The following is a 17,845-nucleotide window of genomic DNA, read 5'->3' as shown; positions in this document are numbered from 1 at the left end:
GACGACAGCATCTCTACCTCCATCATCTCAGCTGTAGAGAGACTGGTCCAGCAGTTTGACAAGAATATGTCCTGCTCTCCACCAATACAGACTCGCACCTCAGCTATCAACCATAGATGCCCTTCTATTTGTAGGGGAGAATATAGAAAATACACACTACAGGGTACTCTGTGGTTTTACCTGCGATACCACGGAGAGGACATGAAGAGGTGGGATAGAAAATCTACCTCAGCCCTGGAGGCACGAGTGCGTGAACTACAAGTAAACCCAATCGCAAATAAGGAGTCTTCCAGGAAGGTTGCTGCTCCAGTCTCCAGTGGGCAGTTTCCCAGACAGAGTGATAGGGCTGACTTTACTCTTGATCCTGTGAAAAGGAATTCTAACCCATTCTGGCAACACATAAGTGAACGGAACCACTCCACGCTACATCCGTTTTGCACCGCTTACTGTCCTAGTGGGGAGTCCCATGACCAGGATTAGAGGGACCCTGCCTCCAGCCAGGTGGAAGAAAGGGATAACAGGGTTTGCTGGACTGTGTGGATGCATTGGCCTGGCACATCAGACCCACAGGAATATAAAGCTCTAGTAGATACAGGTGCACAGTGTACTTTAATGCCATCAAGCTATGAGGGGGCAGAACCAATTAGTTTTTCTGGAGTGACAGGGGATTCCAGCAGCTAACTGTACTGGAGGCTGAAATAAGCTTGTCCGGGAATGAGTGGCAGAAACATCCCATTGTGACTGGCCCAGAGGCTTTGTGCATCCTTAGCAGAGACCTGGCTGTGTCCCCTCCCAATTCCTTGTGCCCCTCCAGCCTTCTTGCTGGCAGGGCCTAAGAAACTGAAAAGTCCTTGATTTAGTATAAACATTACCCAGCAACAACTAAAAACATCAGTGTCCTATCAACATTGTTCTCACATCATAGCCAAAACACAGCACTGCACCAGCTACTAAGAAAATTAACTCCATCCCAACCGAAACCAAGACAGGCAGCAAGCTGCACAAAGGTGGGAGAGGAAGGGGAGATTACCCAAGCACAAGATGTGCCATTCACCACCACTGCTGTATAACTACCTTTTAATAAATCCCAGCTGGTAGCTGCATTTAACATTGATGTTTTTGGCAGCTGCCATTTGCTGTTCCTTTCAGACTGTAGACACTGTCTGTCTTAATGAGCTGATTTTTTTTTTCTGAAGATAGATTTATGTTCTCAAATGCATTTAATAGAAATAAGCTCAATGGGCCAAACCTGGGGTAGGGAAACATGAGCTCGTTAGCGTGCCAGCGAGTTGGGAGAGCTTTGTGATGGCTCTGCATCCCAGCTGGGGCTGTGACCATGTATACTGCAGGCAAGGGGCAGCCACACGGGTAAGGCAGATCTGGGTGCTCCTGGAGCAAACACATCTCAACCTGCAGACTCAGATCTCCTTCACAATGCAAAGTGCAGAGGCTTATTCCTGTGGTGGCTAGATCCCCTGGCCACTCCAGAAATACTCGGGAGAAGCTGCCTTATTTATGGAGTCATGCATACCATATTTCAGATATTTCCTTCTGTGCATTCTCCCATCTGTAAAATTAACCCCAAGCTGGCTGTCCTGATGTCCAGACCACTTTAGCCCAGGTTCATGCACTGCTCAGGCTGGAGTGACTGACTCTTGCCCAGAGTTGCCCTTTGAGCAGCAAGCAGAGAAACCATGCACTATTACACCAGAAGTGCTGGTGCTGGGCCTGGAGGAGCACTGGATCTGCCATGCTGAGCAGTTCCCCAGCTGCCTCACACCCACAGGGCACCTGTGATCTCTATCCAGCTGACCATGTGCAAGGCGTGCATGCTAGCATTTGGTTTGCATGATGCAGTCACAAAGAGAGACTGGTGGAAATTGCTAATCTGGGCAAATTCCTCGACTTTTTAAGCAGGACTGTCTGGTCTCTGTCCTCCCTCACTGCAAACCCAACATGCTAGGTGTCCTCAGGGAGCTGCTGGCCTGGCTGCCATCACCAGCCTGCTGCTTGCCAGGGCAGGGTGATACTTTGCTGCTTTTATCTTCCATGAGAAGTAACTTAAGTGCTCTGGAGCGCAAGCAGATGCCGGGAGCTCCCCAACTCCATATGCCACCATCACAGTACATGACAGAGCACTTCACAGTACAGCCTCTTCATCACCTGAGCCTATGGCTGTATCCTTGGGCACTCTCCTTGCACCCTTCTTCCTTGCAAGCCTGCCTTTTTTAGCCTGAGCTTTGGTCTTTTTCACTGCCACAAGAGCAGCACAGCATGGTGTCAGCAGGCAGAGCTGGCAGGTGGTGGTTGCTGTGACCTGACTTGTGACCATGCTGGAGACCCCTTGCCAGCACCCTGCTGTCACAGGGAGCAACACACCCAGTACTCAGGCTGAGGGCGGTCAGGAGAGCATCTGCATCCTCCTATTCCTCCTATTCCTCCTCCATCCTACAGACCCCTCTGCAGAGCAACCCGAACACGTAATATCCTCCCAGTGCTTGCATCCAGGCCCTGCTGGGTGCCACGTCCCCCCAGCTGGGGCAGCACAGGATGGTTACTGCCCAGTAGGTGCTGCTGTAGAAGTCAGAGGTGTAAGAGGGCTTCCCCAGAGACTCGTGGGCTGTGGGGAAGTGTCCCTTCTTAAAATTACAGGTCTCAGTGGGAGGTTGAGAGAGAGAGGAGTGATACTGCTCTACCAGCAGCTGCCTCTCCTGGGAGGCAAATCTTCAGGCCCTGCCAGCAGGGGCTTGTGCCTGCCCAGCTGCCTACCTAACTCCTGCCCTTGGCAGCTGCCCGCTTTGCATCATTTACCTGGCATCACCTTCCTTGAAGCATCCACATGTCAGCACCCGGCTGAGATGTGACTGGTGGTGACACCCCCCCACACACACACACAGAGCTTTGCTGTGAAATGAAGAGGACCCACCGCTGACCTAGATAAAGCTCAGCTTTCACAACACAGTTCAGAGCTCAGCTATCAAACCCATGGTGATTTAATATCTAGGGATAAACTGAGCCTTTTTCTAGGATGAAGGGCAGCTCCTGTGGTTACTGGTGTTACTTCAGCAACCAGTTTCCCAAATGCCAATGAAGTTGGGCAAGAATAATGAAAATCAGGAACATATGGCAGAGGAGCAATTGCCTCTGGTTATTGCATCTTGGCTTTAGGAAGGAATCATTAAGATCCTGTCTGCCTTCACTGTTACCATCTGCTCTTGTTCACATCCCTCTGCTTGCCCTGTCCGTGTGCTCCCATAGGGAGTTCCCACTCTCCTTCCCATTTTATGGCTGGAGATGTCCTTTCCCTGACACATGTGGACCTGTGCAGTCCTCTATGGTGCATAATGGTAGGCACCAACAAGCAGGAGAGCTCCAGCATCCTTGGGTGAGTGTTGGGCAGAAATGCATTGACGTGGGAAGATTGTCCTTCACTTCCCCCTCAACCTGTTAGAGATCAAGCCAAGCACTTGCTACTCACACAGAGCTGGCAATGGGCATCCTCCTGCAGCCAAAAAAGCTCCTCCTGGAAGGAGACCCCATGCAGAGGAGCTGTGCAAGGAGATGTTCCCAGCTCTCCTGTTCATTTACCAGGGCCCAAGAGCTGGCTCTGGCATGGGTCCTGCTGTGATTGCTCAGGTGCAAAGCCCTGGCTCAGCCACAGAAGCTGCAGCCATCAGCCCTGAGCCAGTGGCCAGCATGAGAAGAGATGCTTCTCCTGGTGCCTGCTACTGCTCTGCCACCAGAGGCTTTTCTGGGGAGGGGGATGGAACATCCTCCCATCTACCCCCAAAACAGCAAATCGCATCCTCTTCCCCTTCCTTTGCAGGGTGTTTGGGGGGAGGGGGAGAACGGGAGGGCTGGGACCCTCCAGGACCCGGCTTGCGAGCTCTTTGCATGCTGGGTAGGGACAAGCCTGTGCCAGCCCCCCCCCCCCCCGACTGGGAAGCTCGAGGCTATACCCCTGACAACCCCTCCCTCCCCCGAAGCATTGCTCAGCAGTTTTCTCCCTTGCCGAAAGCCTGGAGGCGATCCTGCACACATGTATACCACAGCTGTCTGAGTTATTTAAGGACACAAGGATTTTCTCGCTGCATTCCCAATGTCATGTGGCTCGCTAATGAAGGCCGACTTGGGGCTGCTGTGGCACCCACCATCCTGGCTGCTGCCAGGGGCTGGGGTACAATGGGGTGACACCCATGAAACTGGCTCTTGGCTTTGCAATGGGGACCGGCGATGGGGACCAGCCCCACCGGGACCTCGGCTTCCAGGAAAGCTCGGTGCTGTGACACGTCACTTTTTGGGGGCTGTTGGGGGGGGCGCGGGGCACCAGCTGTGCTATAGAGAACCCCCAGGACTGGATAGAGCTGCCAGGCTCTGGAGGGCGACAGTTGATGAACTGCACTGGCAGCCGATGCTCTCACCTGGATTTTCGGCTTCCCGAGGTTGGACAGTGAGGCTGGAGAAGGGATGGGGCTAAATTTAGCCTGTCCCATTGCTGCGAGTGGCCGGACGCTTGCTGATGGTGCCTCCTGGGGCGCCCAGGAGATGGGGAGGGGAGTCCTTCCCCCCATGAGACTGGAGCACCCCTCTCCTGCACGGCTCCTGCAGCCCAATTTGGCCAGCACCGGTACAGACCTGGGCTTGCACTGGTATCAATCACGCTGTTCATGGGCATCATCCAAACAGAGCCAGGCAGTTTAACCTGGGAAGCAGCCGTTGGGGGGACAGGGTGCAGTGGCGTGTGGCTGGCAGGGATGCTTTTGGGTGGCAGCCCCATCTGACAGTGTCCTCTCTCTTCTCCCCACAGGCCTTATGTGACCGCACCGTGAACATTCCCACCATCGAGGGGCGGGTGATCCCATTGCCCTGCAATGACATCATCAAGCCGGGGACAGTGAAGAGACTGGGCGGGGAGGGGCTGCCCTTCCCCAAGCCCCCAGACAACGAGGAGACTTGATCGTGGAGTTCAAAATCCGCTTCCCAGACAGAATAGCTCCCCAGATGAGACAGATCCTCAAGCAGCACCTCCCATGCTCCTAGAACCCGGGAACTCTCCTCTAAGCAGCAATACTCCAAATGCACATACCACAGCATCTAGCCTGCATGGAGCAGAGGTGCTAGAGCACTTTCAAATGCAAACAACCCACACACACTTTCCCAAAATTCCCATCCAATACCCTCCCCACCCCCCACCCCCATGCCTCTTGGCCCATTTACTACTCTGGCAGTAGGGAGGCTCCTGCCCTGCCCACCACGGCTTTCCTGGCTGCCAAAATTTTTGGTTTTCCCCAGAGGTCCAGCTTTTCTGCCTTGCACAAGCAGCATGGGCCCTTTGCCTGAGGGGGTGTAGCACATTAAGGCTTTTTATGCAACCTGCTTTTCAGGCCACTTTTCCCATGAGAAGCTGGACTTGTCAGGGTTCAGCGCAATGTAAATAGGACTCTGCAGGATCTCGCATCCCCACTGTTAGTTTTCTCTTCCCCTCTCCGATACTTGCTGCTGTTTGGGATCCCAGCTGTACTGCAGTGCTGAGGAGACTGTCCCATGTACATAGGGCAGAGGGATTGCTCCTGGCCACAGTGGCCCCACCCCTGGAACCAGACTGTTTCTAACCTGAGTCCAACCACAGTCCACTCTCCTGTGCCAAGCCTACAGCCAAGCCTCAGCTGTGCCAAATGATGGAGTGCAAAGCACTTGGGCAGTCCTGCCCCTGCCCAGGGCTGGTGCCCACGGGCAGCTGGGCAGCACCTGCTTGCACCTGCACAGCCCCAGCCAGCAGGAGGGGGGAAAGCCCAGGGTGGAGCTTTCTTGTTCAGATGTTTTGAGTTTGCATTGCTGCTTTTTTCTATTATTATTTTCATATATATATAGAGAGAGCTCATTAGATAAACTCCATAAGGGTTTTTCTCTGTTTTGAAGTTCCTGGAGTGGTGCACCGTATGTTTATGTACCACAAGCCTGAATGCAAAAGCAGAGCCAAGCATGAGCAGAGCTGTTTTCTCACTAGCATTTGTGTTCAAGTTTCAGGATTTTACTAGGAAGAGAAATGCACATGTATATATTTTTCTGCATGGACAATTCATTCAGGAGGTATTTCTGGGCGTTAGGATGAAACTGGGAGGTGCATGAGACAATCTGGGTTTGTTTTTAAATGCTGTATTTTTTTAAAACCTTTGGATTTCCATCAGGAGGATTTTTATACTTCTTGCCTTTCATTGTCCACTCTGCCTCATGCCAATTTTTTTTCCCAGCAAGGGCTCCTACGGCATGGGAGGCATATTTAACTTGTACAGCTTCTCTTCCACTACAGCCCTGCTGAGAAAAACCTCTGTCAAAATACCACCCACCACCCCCTCTCCAAAACCCTTTTTTTTTTAAAGAGGAATCACTAACTTGAAACAGGGGGTCCTTTAGAGTGAGGGGGCAAATGTGGGGCATCCATTGGGGCTAGGTGTACAGCTGTAGATTGTATCATACGTGGTGGAGAGGCCAGCCAGTGCCATGGCTCTGACACCAGGGGAGGAGACCTGTTAGGCACTGCTTAATTTATTGCCCAGTTTGACAGGTATGTCACCGATTCCCTTTGCTGGTCCCTGTGGTGTTCAATATAGAGAAACCTGGCGGACACTGCTGGAGTGAGAGGACAGGTCAGCATGCAGATGCAAGCGGCTGTTTTTCTCAGTTTCAGTGAGGCCTGAATGCTTTATAGTGGTTTTTTTGTATCTTTTTTATGTCAGTATTAAGAGAAAAAATAAATAATTTTTAAAAATATACCTCCTTGGGGTGTGTTGCAAGGGGAGATGCTGGGGCTGTGCTTGCCCTGGCCTGGGTGCAGGCAGCAGGACCAGTAAAGGGTCTCACCCTCACCAGCACCAGGGGAATTCCATCGGGGCTCTGCCTCCCCATGGGGCTCTCAGGACACAGGCAGCAGGAGCGGGGCCCAGCCGAGGAAGGTCTGTGAATGGTGGGGTGGTACAGCTGGAGATGGGACAATGAAGGGGGGGCTCATTGCTACTATCCCCCATCCTGCATGCACCATGGTTGGGCTGCTCAGCATATAAACCTGGGGGAGTCAGCCATGTCCTGCCACTCGCTGCTCGGGGACTGGCTCAGCATCAGTCAGTATTGTGCATCACATTGTTTCCCCCCCTCCCCCTTTGCCTTTCATTCCTCTCCCCTTCTGCCTCTTTTCCTTTACAACTGTTACTGTTTTTTATTTTATTTCAATTCTTAAATTGTTCTTATCTCAACTCTCAATTTTACATTCCTTTCCAATTCTCCTCTCCATCCCTCTGAGGAGCGGAGGAGTGAGCGAGCAGCCGTGCATTACTTTAGTTTCTGGCTGGGGTTAAATGACAACAGCAATTTTTTTTATTATTATTATTACTGTGGGATATTTTTTTTAATACAGGCTAACATTGTACTCTTTGCTAAAGCTGCTGATTCTGCCACAAACTAGAACAGAGATTTCTCAGAAATTAAGTCAGTTCCCCTCCTCGTTAATTCACTGTCTGCCTCCCAAGTGATTCCCCACAGAAAAAGTCTGACGTACAGCTACACTGTTCTGATTGAGGAATGAAGAAGCAGAGTCCACTGAACACTGGATTTTTTTCCTGTACAACACGGTCTGATGTGGACTTTGGTCCACAGAGGATAGTGAGTTAACCGTAGAGATCATCGTCATTGTCTTCACTGTACACGTTGCCCCCGCTGCCACCTCCTGTGCCTTGGCTCGGACCAGCACCACCCTGGTTACCTGATGGGAACCTGCATGCAGTGGTGCAGAAGGGGAGAGAAGAGACACTGTTCAAAATACTCCTCATAGCTCAGCATGATCTCCTCCCTCCATACCAATACCCTGGTGCCAAGTACGACAGGGAGGAGAAAGGGGATGAAGCCTTACGGCAGGTCACACATAAGGCTTATATGGCTGATAGATGTTGCTCATGTTAAAGGAAAAGAAGGTTGATGGGACTTCAGGAGCACTAAACAGAGCAGCTACAACTGAGCTGCAGCACAGCCTACGCCTGCCACATACTCAGCTGGCTACCGTACACACTGGGGAGAATGGAAAAATGTGGATGAGGGAATTTTTTTTATCCAGAATCCAGCAGAAAGCTGCCTCAGTGCTCTGTTCTGGGGCTGGCTGAGCCACACCACCCTTGTCCCACTCCCCCACAGTTACCTGAAACTGCCAAAGCCACGGCTCTGCTGTAGAGTCTGCGCAAACATCTCGTATTTCCTGATATCATTGTCACTGACAGAGCGTCGAGCAAAGCGCATGGCCTCCTCAAAGTGATCCCTGCGTATCTCAGGAACTGGGTCATCCTCCTCCACTTCCTGTAGCAGGACAGAGGGCCCAGGTGAGCTGCATGCACAAGCTCCACGGCCCAACAACCACCCACAGCCTCCCTCCAGCCAGTATGCTCCAATACCTGCCCAAGTAGGGGCTGGAGAGGGACACTGGTAGACTTAGTCACAGCTGCAGCAGGGGCCTTCTGAGCAATGCTGACAATAAGGCACCCCAGGAGGGCCTTGTTCTCCCACAAAATGAGAACAAAGAGCTCCAAGCTCCATACTCTGTGATGAGAGCCCAATCATCCCCATCCAAGGATTATGGAGAGGAATGCATCCTGCCTCACCCACGGGATGAGGTGGGCTGCCTGTCTCACGAGTGGGGAAAGCTCAGGAGTGCCCTACTCACCATGGCGGAAGGATTGGTCTGCCTCTCTCGTTCTCGCCTGATCTCACTCTCAATAGACTCACGGATGGCCAGTTTGCAGGCACGCTGGCAAATTTCTGTCAGGTCAGCCCCCGAAAAGCCATTGGTCATCTTAGCTAGGAAATCCAGGTCGACATCCTAGTGAAAACAAACAAACCAACCAACCAAGAGAGGCCTGTCCTTTACACCCTCAGGTGACAAAGAGGTGTCTTTAGATCCCATGGTATCAAGGTACTGCCTTAAAACTTGGGCCAATTTTTGAAGAGATGAGCCTTTAAGGTTCTCGTTTTTGGGAAAAGTTAACCACATATAAAGGCAGGCCACACTCCCCACACAACCAGCAAGACCCTGCGAAGCAGCTGTTAATCACAGAATAGTTTGGGTTGGAAGGGACCTTAAAGCTCATCTAGTTCCAACCCCCCTGCCATGGGCAGCAACATCTTCCATTAGACCAGATTGCTCAAAGCCACATCCAACCTGGCCTTGTGTGTTCAAGTCCAGGGAGGGGGCATCCACAACTTCTCTGGGCAACCTGTGCCAGTGTCTCACCACCCTCACAGTAAAGAATTTCTTCCTAATATCTCATCTAAATCTACCCTCTTTCAGTTTAAAGCCATTACCCCTTGGTCCTATCACTACATGCCCTTGTAAGGAGTCTCTCCCCATCTTTCCTGTAGGCCCCCTTATAGTGGCCTTCCAGTACTTCAAGTCCTCCTTGGAACCTTCTCTTCTCCAGGCTAAATAACCCCAGCTCTCTCAGCCTGTCCTCATGTGGGAGGTGCTCCAGCCCTCTGATCATCTTCACGGCCCTCCTCTGGACTTGCTCCAACAGGTCCATATCCTTCTTACTTTGGGGGCCCCAGAGCTGAACACAGTACTCCAGGTGGGGTCTCACAAGAGCAGAGTAGATGGGGAGAGTACCTCTGCACTGTTCACCCTCAAGAAGAGGAAGGTTGACTTGTGGATTTAGGATATGATTTGTTCAGGTCTCAACATGAGGAGTCAAATGAAACAGTCAGACTGGAAATGGAGATGGGGCACAGGCAGACCAAGACAACCAACCTCCTCCTCCCCCTCAACTGAGGGAGTAGTACTGCAACCTCCTTTGAAGCTTTCCTTCCCAACAGCACCTAAAAAGGTAAGCTTGGCATAAAATAGCTTGAGCTCTCACTTCACATCTGCTTTTCTCTGATTAGCTATCAGTTGCATTATTGCCTGCTCCTCAGGCAAGGGACATCGCTCTTGCCTATGAGAGTTCAGCAACAATTAACTGCAATAGTTCCTCTTCAATTTCCATTTCCCACCCCTGTTTTCTACATTTACTTTTCTTTCAGAGTACAAGAATTTTTTCCACCTTGCCATAACATGCCTTCCTATTCCCACACTGTGGGCAGAACTCTACTATGCGATAAAGACCTGCTGTGCTTACACACCAACACCTAGCTTTCTTGATACCTAGTCTCAGAGCTCAAGCCTCCCCCTACCTCTTCATTTCCATCCTTCAGGAACTGAAGGCTTCCCAGCTCTGTACTGTGTGGAGCAGTTACCAGCCCTCTGCTCTATTACCAGCTTGCGAGGAACATGTGCAGCACACAGCAAACCCAAGTCAGACACAGTCAGGGTGCGGATCCTACCTTGGCAACTGGTGATTTCCTCAGGTTGGCCTTAAGAATAGCAACCCGGGACTTCTCATCAGGCAGGGGGATGTAGATGAGTTGATCCAGGCGGCCAGGGCGCAAGATGGCTGGGTCAATGATGTCTGGCCTGTTGGTGGCACCAATGATGAAGACGTTTTTCTTGGTGGACATGCCATCCATCTCTGTCAGGATCTGGTTGATGACACGATCTGCAGCACCACCACCATCTCCGATATTCCCACCTCGAGCCTTTGCAATGGAGTCTAGCTCATCAAAAAAGAGCACACAAGGGGCTGCTTGGCGGGCCTGCAAAAAGTAAATGGGAACAATTACTCCATGTTAATACCACCAGGTGAGCGATATGTAAGGGTTAAAAGAATAAAAGACTGGTCAACTTTGTGAGCTGACAGGGGTTCACTAACCTTTGTACAATGTGCTAACATATGTAAAAGGTAGGGTAATACCTAGTTGCTACATAATTGTGGTCTGGAAGTTTAGACTAGGGGATGTAAAACCATAAGGGTATGTCATAAATAACCTTGGACAATGGTAAACAAGCACTGCAAAGGAAGATAAAAGTTTTCTTTAGCTAGAGAACAGGATGGTGTGTTCCAGAACACTAGGATAAGAAGTTTTAAAATCAGTAGAAATGAACTGCGCATGTACAAGAGACCCCAGGTTGAAAGTTTATGTGGACAAAGACTTTGAGCCTTCATCAGAAGGCCCTCTGAGAAGACCCTCAAGGTGGCAGTACGTGTGCATGAGGAGGTGGAAAAATATGTAAAACATTTCGGGGAAACAGTTTGAATATGTATTAGTTTTCCAGGAAATGTTAATGCATATATATATATATGCATATTAGATTGTAGCATAAAAATAGTGAGAACTGGAGCTGGGGGTACATACTAGGAGGAGCGATCCCCTATGCACCCGGCACCGCAAATAAAGAAATACCTGCTTAACGACTCTGTCATTATTGAGTTTTATCTTGGAATCCTGGCCCAGCCTCACCTAGCCTCCTGCCTCAGCAAGGAGTGTTAGAAAGCAAGGGGGCTCAGAAACTCCAATTTTTGATATCGTGAGAAGCACACCGATTTCACACTAAGCCTACCCTACAATTAAAGCAGCTTAGAGGAGTGCCAGAGCACTGCTGCCACAACAAAAACCTTGGAGGAGCTGCTCCAGAACAGACTCTTGCCACGCAAACCCTCAATTAAATTCTCCTGAACAACAAGCTATATTTCCCCAAAGCTAGGAGCATTGTGAACCAAGCAGAAGGGTGGTAACTCCAATGCCTAGAGGGAAAGCTGGAGTCAATTTTCCTGGACCAGAATTCTCCCTGCAAGATCTGGGGATGTCAATTGGTTTAGGCACTCAATTATCAGTAGGCGAGATACATCAAATGGTTCAGCTACCTAAAGGGTAATTATAAGGAAAAGGGAGCCAGATCCTTCTTCAAGATGCAGAGCGAAAGGATAAGAGACCACAAGCACAAATGGCTGCAAAGAAAATTCCAGTTAGAAAAAGAATAAATTTTCTTCACAATGAGAGTGCTCAAGCACTAGCACAAGGCCCAGAGAGGTCAGGGATTCTCCATCCTTAGCATATGTTCAAAACATGAGGCCCTGAGCAACCTGATTGAATTTCCAAGTTATCTCCCTGCTCTGGACAAATGGTCAGACCAGATGGTCTGAGGTTCCCTCTCAACCTAAATTTTTCTCTCTCTCTCTCCTTCCAACTTTGCCCTTTCAGCACCTTCCCTGACCACAGGGGTGATGATTCCTAAGATGATCCATGCAGATACCTCCTGGGACAAGAGGTCACACTATCTATGGGGCAACTGGGCAGGAGGAGTGAGTTTCTTTCTAAGCCATATGTATCACAGGACAAAAATAGAATAGAGTATTTCAGTTGGAAAGGACCTACAATGATCATCTAGTCCAACTGCAGAAAAAGAACCACCCATAGCATGTTTTGAAAATCTGTAGGTGACAACTTACTTTGACACCTCATTAGCTTTCAGGGATGCAAAGAATATCTATGCCATGCTAATACTAGCCTCACTAAGACACTGGGGCATTTATCATGCTATAACAGAAAGCCATTTAAATAGCTATGCTGCCAAAGAGAATTAATTCCTCAATATCAGGAAAGCAGCCTCTGCATTCAGTGCAAGTGCGGAAAACACAAAACAAACAAGAACCAGGCCAGTAAGACAGGTGCAGTAGAGAATGTTTTAGGGCTATCTCAGCACAAACATAGCATGAGGAATAGAAGATACGCTTACCTTATCAAAGATCTCACGCACATTGGCTTCAGACTCACCAAACCACATGGTGAGCAATTCTGGCCCCTTGATGGAAATGAAGTTTGCCTGGCATTCGTTGGCAATGGCTTTGGCAAGCAGTGTCTTACCACAACCAGGTGGCCCATAGAACAGAACCCCTTTTGATGGGGTCATGCCAAATTTTAGGAACTTGTCTGGGTGCTCCACAGGATACTGAAGAAGAATAAAGCAAACAAACAAAAATTTCTCGTGATGAGCCAGAACAGGTCTGTACCTTAGAATCACAGAATGGTTTGGGTTGGAAGGGACCTTCAAATATCATCTAGGCCAACCTCCCTGCTATAGGCAGGGACATCTTTCACTAGATCAGTTTTGTTTCTGCTCCTACCAGAAACACTACCTCTATTTCTGGTGGGTTAAACACAAGGTTCTGCCTGCTCAGTGCCACTGGAGTTTTTAAATGGGCACTGGTTTGAAAAGCACCACAGCTAAGTTGTAAAGATGCCTTAAACAGACTATTTCCACTTATGAACTAAGTACCAGTTCAGATAGTTTTCCAGCACACTTAACCCCAGCTTCACTCTGCCCTGCAGAAGCAAAAGGGAACTGCTCATTATCTAACCTGTTTGCCCCACCCTCCAGAGACAGGCAAGATGTCTGATGTATTTATCCTCCACAACAAGGTCAGTGATTGTGAATGAATCTACTTTTCAATCTTAATTTTTTTGGCATTAAAACAGACGGGGTGTTTCTACAGTGCCAACTGAAAACAAGGACATATCAAACCCAAACCACCCCAATGCAGGCAGGCACCAGAAGTTTCCACAGACCATTCATGACTTTGTTCCAGCCTCTCCCTTCATTGAAGGCTTCACAACTACTTCTCACCTGTCCCTGTACTAACACTGATGAAAAGCCCTTCAGAGGCTTTCCACGTAACAGGATTCTCAGAAGTGGTCCACACTGCTGGTCTCCACTTAAGAGAAGCAGAACTGCTGCTGTTTCCACATGTAGCCCAACACCCACCTAAGATGTCACTGTAGACTCAGCTAAGGAAAGCCTGATGCTGCTTCCCAGAACCTTCCTCTCCCTAAGTTTACCAAGATGGAACAGCATGGTATTTTCAGTCCATTACAATAAAATACCACAAAAACTCTGCATTTACACTGTTCACAGCCTAAACAGGCATGTGAAGAGGTTCTGGATTTTATTACAATTATTTTTCAAGCTGACTAGGCAAAAATCCATTGGAAACTCTTACCTGTACAAGTTCCTGGAGTTCTCTCTTTACATCTTCTAGACCACCAATATCTTCCCAGGTAACTTGTGGCACCTCCACTACAGTCTCCCGAAGAGCAGACGGGTTGCTCTGGCTCAGAGCCCACTATTGTTAGAAGAAACAGCATTATGCAAATCCGAACATGTTATGCTTTCATGCTTCAGATAAGCAATTAGACATTGCACCCAGAAGAAAGAGGGGCACTCCTGCATTACCCTGAAGTCATCCATGGTCACAGCCAGTGAGTTCATCACTTCAGCATCGATGGTTTCATCTTCTAGGTCTATGAGATCCATCTTCTTTCTGATAGCCTGAAGAGCAGCTTCTGAGCAAAGAGCAGCCAAGTCAGCACCAACATGGCCATGGGTCTCATTTGCCACCTGAAAGCAGAGTACTGAGTATGACTCACAGTGATACAAGCAAGCACTCTGCAAGGGCAATGCATGCTCTGGTCACTCAGAGGTACAACAAGACTCTGGAGGACAGGAACATCACTGCTCTGCTGCAAATTCAAGACAAGTGCTATCATATATTTAATAGGCAAAGACACTGCTGTTCCACCTCCTACTTGAGATCAAAGCTGCAACTGGAATTCAGATTATGTACAGAAAGATAACCCCAAGGACTACAGTTCTTCATTCAGGACAGAGATTACAGTAACCATCCAGTATCACCACAATGTTCACCCAGCTCTGTGAGTACTGTTTCAGGCTTGTTTTATTTTTAGAGAGAATGCCACAGCAAGCAAACCCAGGACGACAGTGACAAGGCAATTTCAGACTGGACTGATGATACACATTTGCTTTACTTAGCTATACCATGCTTCACTAGCAAGTGAGGATTTTTGGTCACTGGTAAACTGGTTAGAAGGAAGCTCAGAGATCACACATTCACCCAGTTTCACACTGTCCTAAACAAGCAGAGACAAGCTTTCCTAATAGCATGCTACTCACCTGTTCCAGATCCACATCATCCGCCAGTTTCATATTTTTTGTGTGGATCTGCAGGATCTCCAGGCGTCCGGTGGCATCTGGGATACCAATATCTACCTCTCTGTCAAAACGACCTGGGAAGTACAAAACATATATTGAGCTGCTGATTCTGCAAACTAAAGGAGCTGCAGTCGCTGCCTTCCTCTGACAGAGGAATATGATGACGAGCCACAAACACATATGATTTCAGAAAATGCCAGAGCTTTGGGTTTCTCTGCAGCATCTACCAGCGCAGTAGCAGAGTCAGATCAGAGGAGGAAGAAAAGCTTTAGCCATTTAGGGCAAGTGAGACTACTATATTAACTAGAGTTCAAGACTAAACACAGAGGTTTTCTGTTTTTTCTGATCCTCATTTATAGGAAAACATCCTTCCCCTAACCAACACATCATGAGATGTTTTTATTTATTCCTATCTTTGTGTCCTCAGCACAGGAGTCTACAAATACTGAGAGATTTAATTTTTCAGAACTTTCATAGCAGTACCCAAGTGGTGAAAAACATGAAGTGCCCCAATATCTGGGGGAGGGGGGCAGGAAACCTATGTATTTCTGCAATATTAACAAAGGTACATATACTTATCATTTTCCTCTAGCCATAGCTGCGCATTCATATGCCTCACTCCACATTTAAGAGGCTGCAAACTTAACTTTACCAACTGGTCATACAACAGACATTCATTCACACTGCAAAGTTTCAAAAACCTAAGTCTCAAAAACTACCAGGCTTCTCATCAATAAAAGAAATTGGACAATTCAGAGCCTTCTGCAAACTGAAGTATGAACAACCCCTTAAGTGTTTAGTTCTGAAATAGCCACACCTAATTGATGAACTGAAAAAGCGTGCTACCCTCAAGTATTTCATTATTTCTACAAATTCTAACCTAATAAAGCACAGAAAACAATACCAAAGGTTGGAAGCCTAAAAATTAATTTCAAACAAGTAGCTGGAGACAAATCAATACTTTTGTAACACACAGGTGTTAATATTAAATTTCTGCTCAGTCTTTCCATAACAAAGTATCTGATACACACACACAAAAAAGATGGCAATTATGGTTACCAAATCGCCTGAGTGCTGGGTCAATGCTGTTAGGTCTGTTGGTAGCTGCCATAACTATCACATGTGCTCTCTGTTTCAGTCCGTCCATAAGAGTCAACAACTGAGATACTATGCGACGTTCCACCTCTCCATGTGTCTATGGAGAGAGAGAAAGTAATGATTAGACCAAAAGGTCTAATATACAGCAGAGGAGCTAGTGCTGCACCAAAGCAGACAGATACAACAGACAAGCTGTTAAGAAACATCATTAACGATATCAGATTCTTCCAATATCCATATCTGACATCCAATTACATTCAAGTGTTAAGTTAACCACTGCTTTACCCTGTAGTCAAATGCAGAGATTCACACCAGCTGCTACCAAAACAGATGTACTCTTTACCTTCTACAGGCTTTCTTTACCTTCTCTCTCTTGGGAGCAATGGCATCCAGTTCATCAATGAAGATGATAGCAGGAGCATTCTTCTCTGCTTCTTCAAAGGCTTTCCTCAGGTTGCTCTCAGACTCGCCAGCCAGCTTGCTCATGATCTCAGGACCTGAAAAAAGTAACAGCACTGCAGCACTCAGAAGAGAGGTAGCTAGCCCCAAGGCATGCAGCTGAATTTCTTTAGTACAACATTCACATGGGAGTATCTATATTTCAAACCAAAGCAAATAGTGTCAACCAAGTTCACTAAATTTTCAGGCAAGAACAGCATGCAGAATGACTTTCTATCATTATTCTGGTTTTTTCTTTTTTTTTTATTTCCAGTTTACTGTAACAGAATGCAGCGCTAGTCAATGAGCTACCTTTAGCTACCTCTTTCCTTACCCTATTTCACACATGGTAAGTTACTCTGTAATGTACCACCACACAGTTAATATCAGTACTAGCTTGCAAGAGAAGCAATCAAATTATATGGTGATGAATTATCAGGGTAGGAAAAGAAAAAGCTGTAAGATATCAAAGCTGTCTTTCATAGAATCATTTAGGTTGGAAAAGACCTTTAGAGATCAAGTCCAACCGTTAACCCAGGGCTGCCAAGACCACCACTAAACCATGTCCCTAAGTACCACACCTAAGTGTTTTTTAAACACCTCCAGGGACGGGGATTCCACCACCTCCCCGGGCAGCCTGTTCCAATGCTTGACCACCCTTTCAGTGAAGACATTTTTCCTAATACCCAATCTAAACCTCCCCTGGCATAACTTGAGGCCGTTACCTCTTGTCCTGCCACTTGTTATCTGGGAGAAGAGACTGACCCCCACCTGCCTACAACCTCCTTTCAGGTAGCTGTAGAGAACAATTAAGGTCCCCCCTGAGCCTCCTCCTCTCCAGGCTAAACAACCCCAGTTCCCTCAGCTGCTCCTCATGAGACTTGTTCTCTAGACCCTTCACCAGCTTCGTTGCCCTTCTCTGGGCACGCTCCAGCACCTCTACATCCCTCTTGAAGTGAGGGGCCCAAAACTGAACACAGTATTCAAGGTGGGGCCTCACCAGTGCCCAGAACAGGCGGACAATCACTTCCCTTGTCCTGATGGCCACACTGTTTCTGATAGCATGCTGGTGTGTACTGGCCTCCTTGTCCACCTGGGCACACTGCTGGCTCATGTTCAGCCAGGTGTCAATCAGCACCCCCAGGTCCTTTTCCACAAGGCAGCTTTCCAGCCACCCTTCCCCAAGCCTGTAGCATTGCGTGGGGTTGTTGTGACCCCAGTGCAGGACCCAGCACTTCTCCTTGTTAAACCTCATACAATTGGCCTTGGTGCATTGATCCAGCGAGTCCAGATCCCTCTGCAGAGCCTTCCTACACTCAAGCAGATCAACACTCTCCCCCCAACTTGGTATCGTCTGCAAACTTCCTGAGGGTGCACTCAATCCCCTTGTCC

General features: G+C 48.4%; 1 protein-coding gene across 1 annotated transcript in view; it reads right to left on the bottom strand.

Moving 5' to 3' along the window:
* Nucleotides 1–7,589: 7,589 nt before the first annotated feature.
* The window catches only part of LOC129734915 (transitional endoplasmic reticulum ATPase), a 34,340-nt gene continuing 24,084 nt past the window's right edge, over nucleotides 7,590–17,845 (bottom strand). The window contains exons 8-17 of the mRNA XM_055700326.1: nucleotides 16,379–16,512; nucleotides 15,977–16,112; nucleotides 14,879–14,991; nucleotides 14,141–14,305; nucleotides 13,908–14,030; nucleotides 12,647–12,859; nucleotides 10,357–10,665; nucleotides 8,705–8,860; nucleotides 8,186–8,340; nucleotides 7,590–7,767 (exon numbers count right to left, since the gene is read on the bottom strand). Coding sequence (XP_055556301.1) covers nucleotides 7,662–7,767; nucleotides 8,186–8,340; nucleotides 8,705–8,860; nucleotides 10,357–10,665; nucleotides 12,647–12,859; nucleotides 13,908–14,030; nucleotides 14,141–14,305; nucleotides 14,879–14,991; nucleotides 15,977–16,112; nucleotides 16,379–16,512 — 1,610 coding nt within the window. The 3' untranslated portion in view covers nucleotides 7,590–7,661. The remainder of the gene's footprint in view (nucleotides 7,768–8,185; nucleotides 8,341–8,704; nucleotides 8,861–10,356; nucleotides 10,666–12,646; nucleotides 12,860–13,907; nucleotides 14,031–14,140; nucleotides 14,306–14,878; nucleotides 14,992–15,976; nucleotides 16,113–16,378; nucleotides 16,513–17,845) is intronic.

The sequence above is a fragment of the Falco cherrug genome (genome assembly GCF_023634085.1).
Source record: "Falco cherrug isolate bFalChe1 chromosome W unlocalized genomic scaffold, bFalChe1.pri SUPER_W_unloc_1, whole genome shotgun sequence".
Lineage (NCBI taxonomy): Eukaryota > Metazoa > Chordata > Aves > Falconiformes > Falconidae > Falco > Falco cherrug.
Note: the sequence above shows the minus strand (reverse complement) of the source record. Positions and strands in the feature narration are given on the sequence as shown.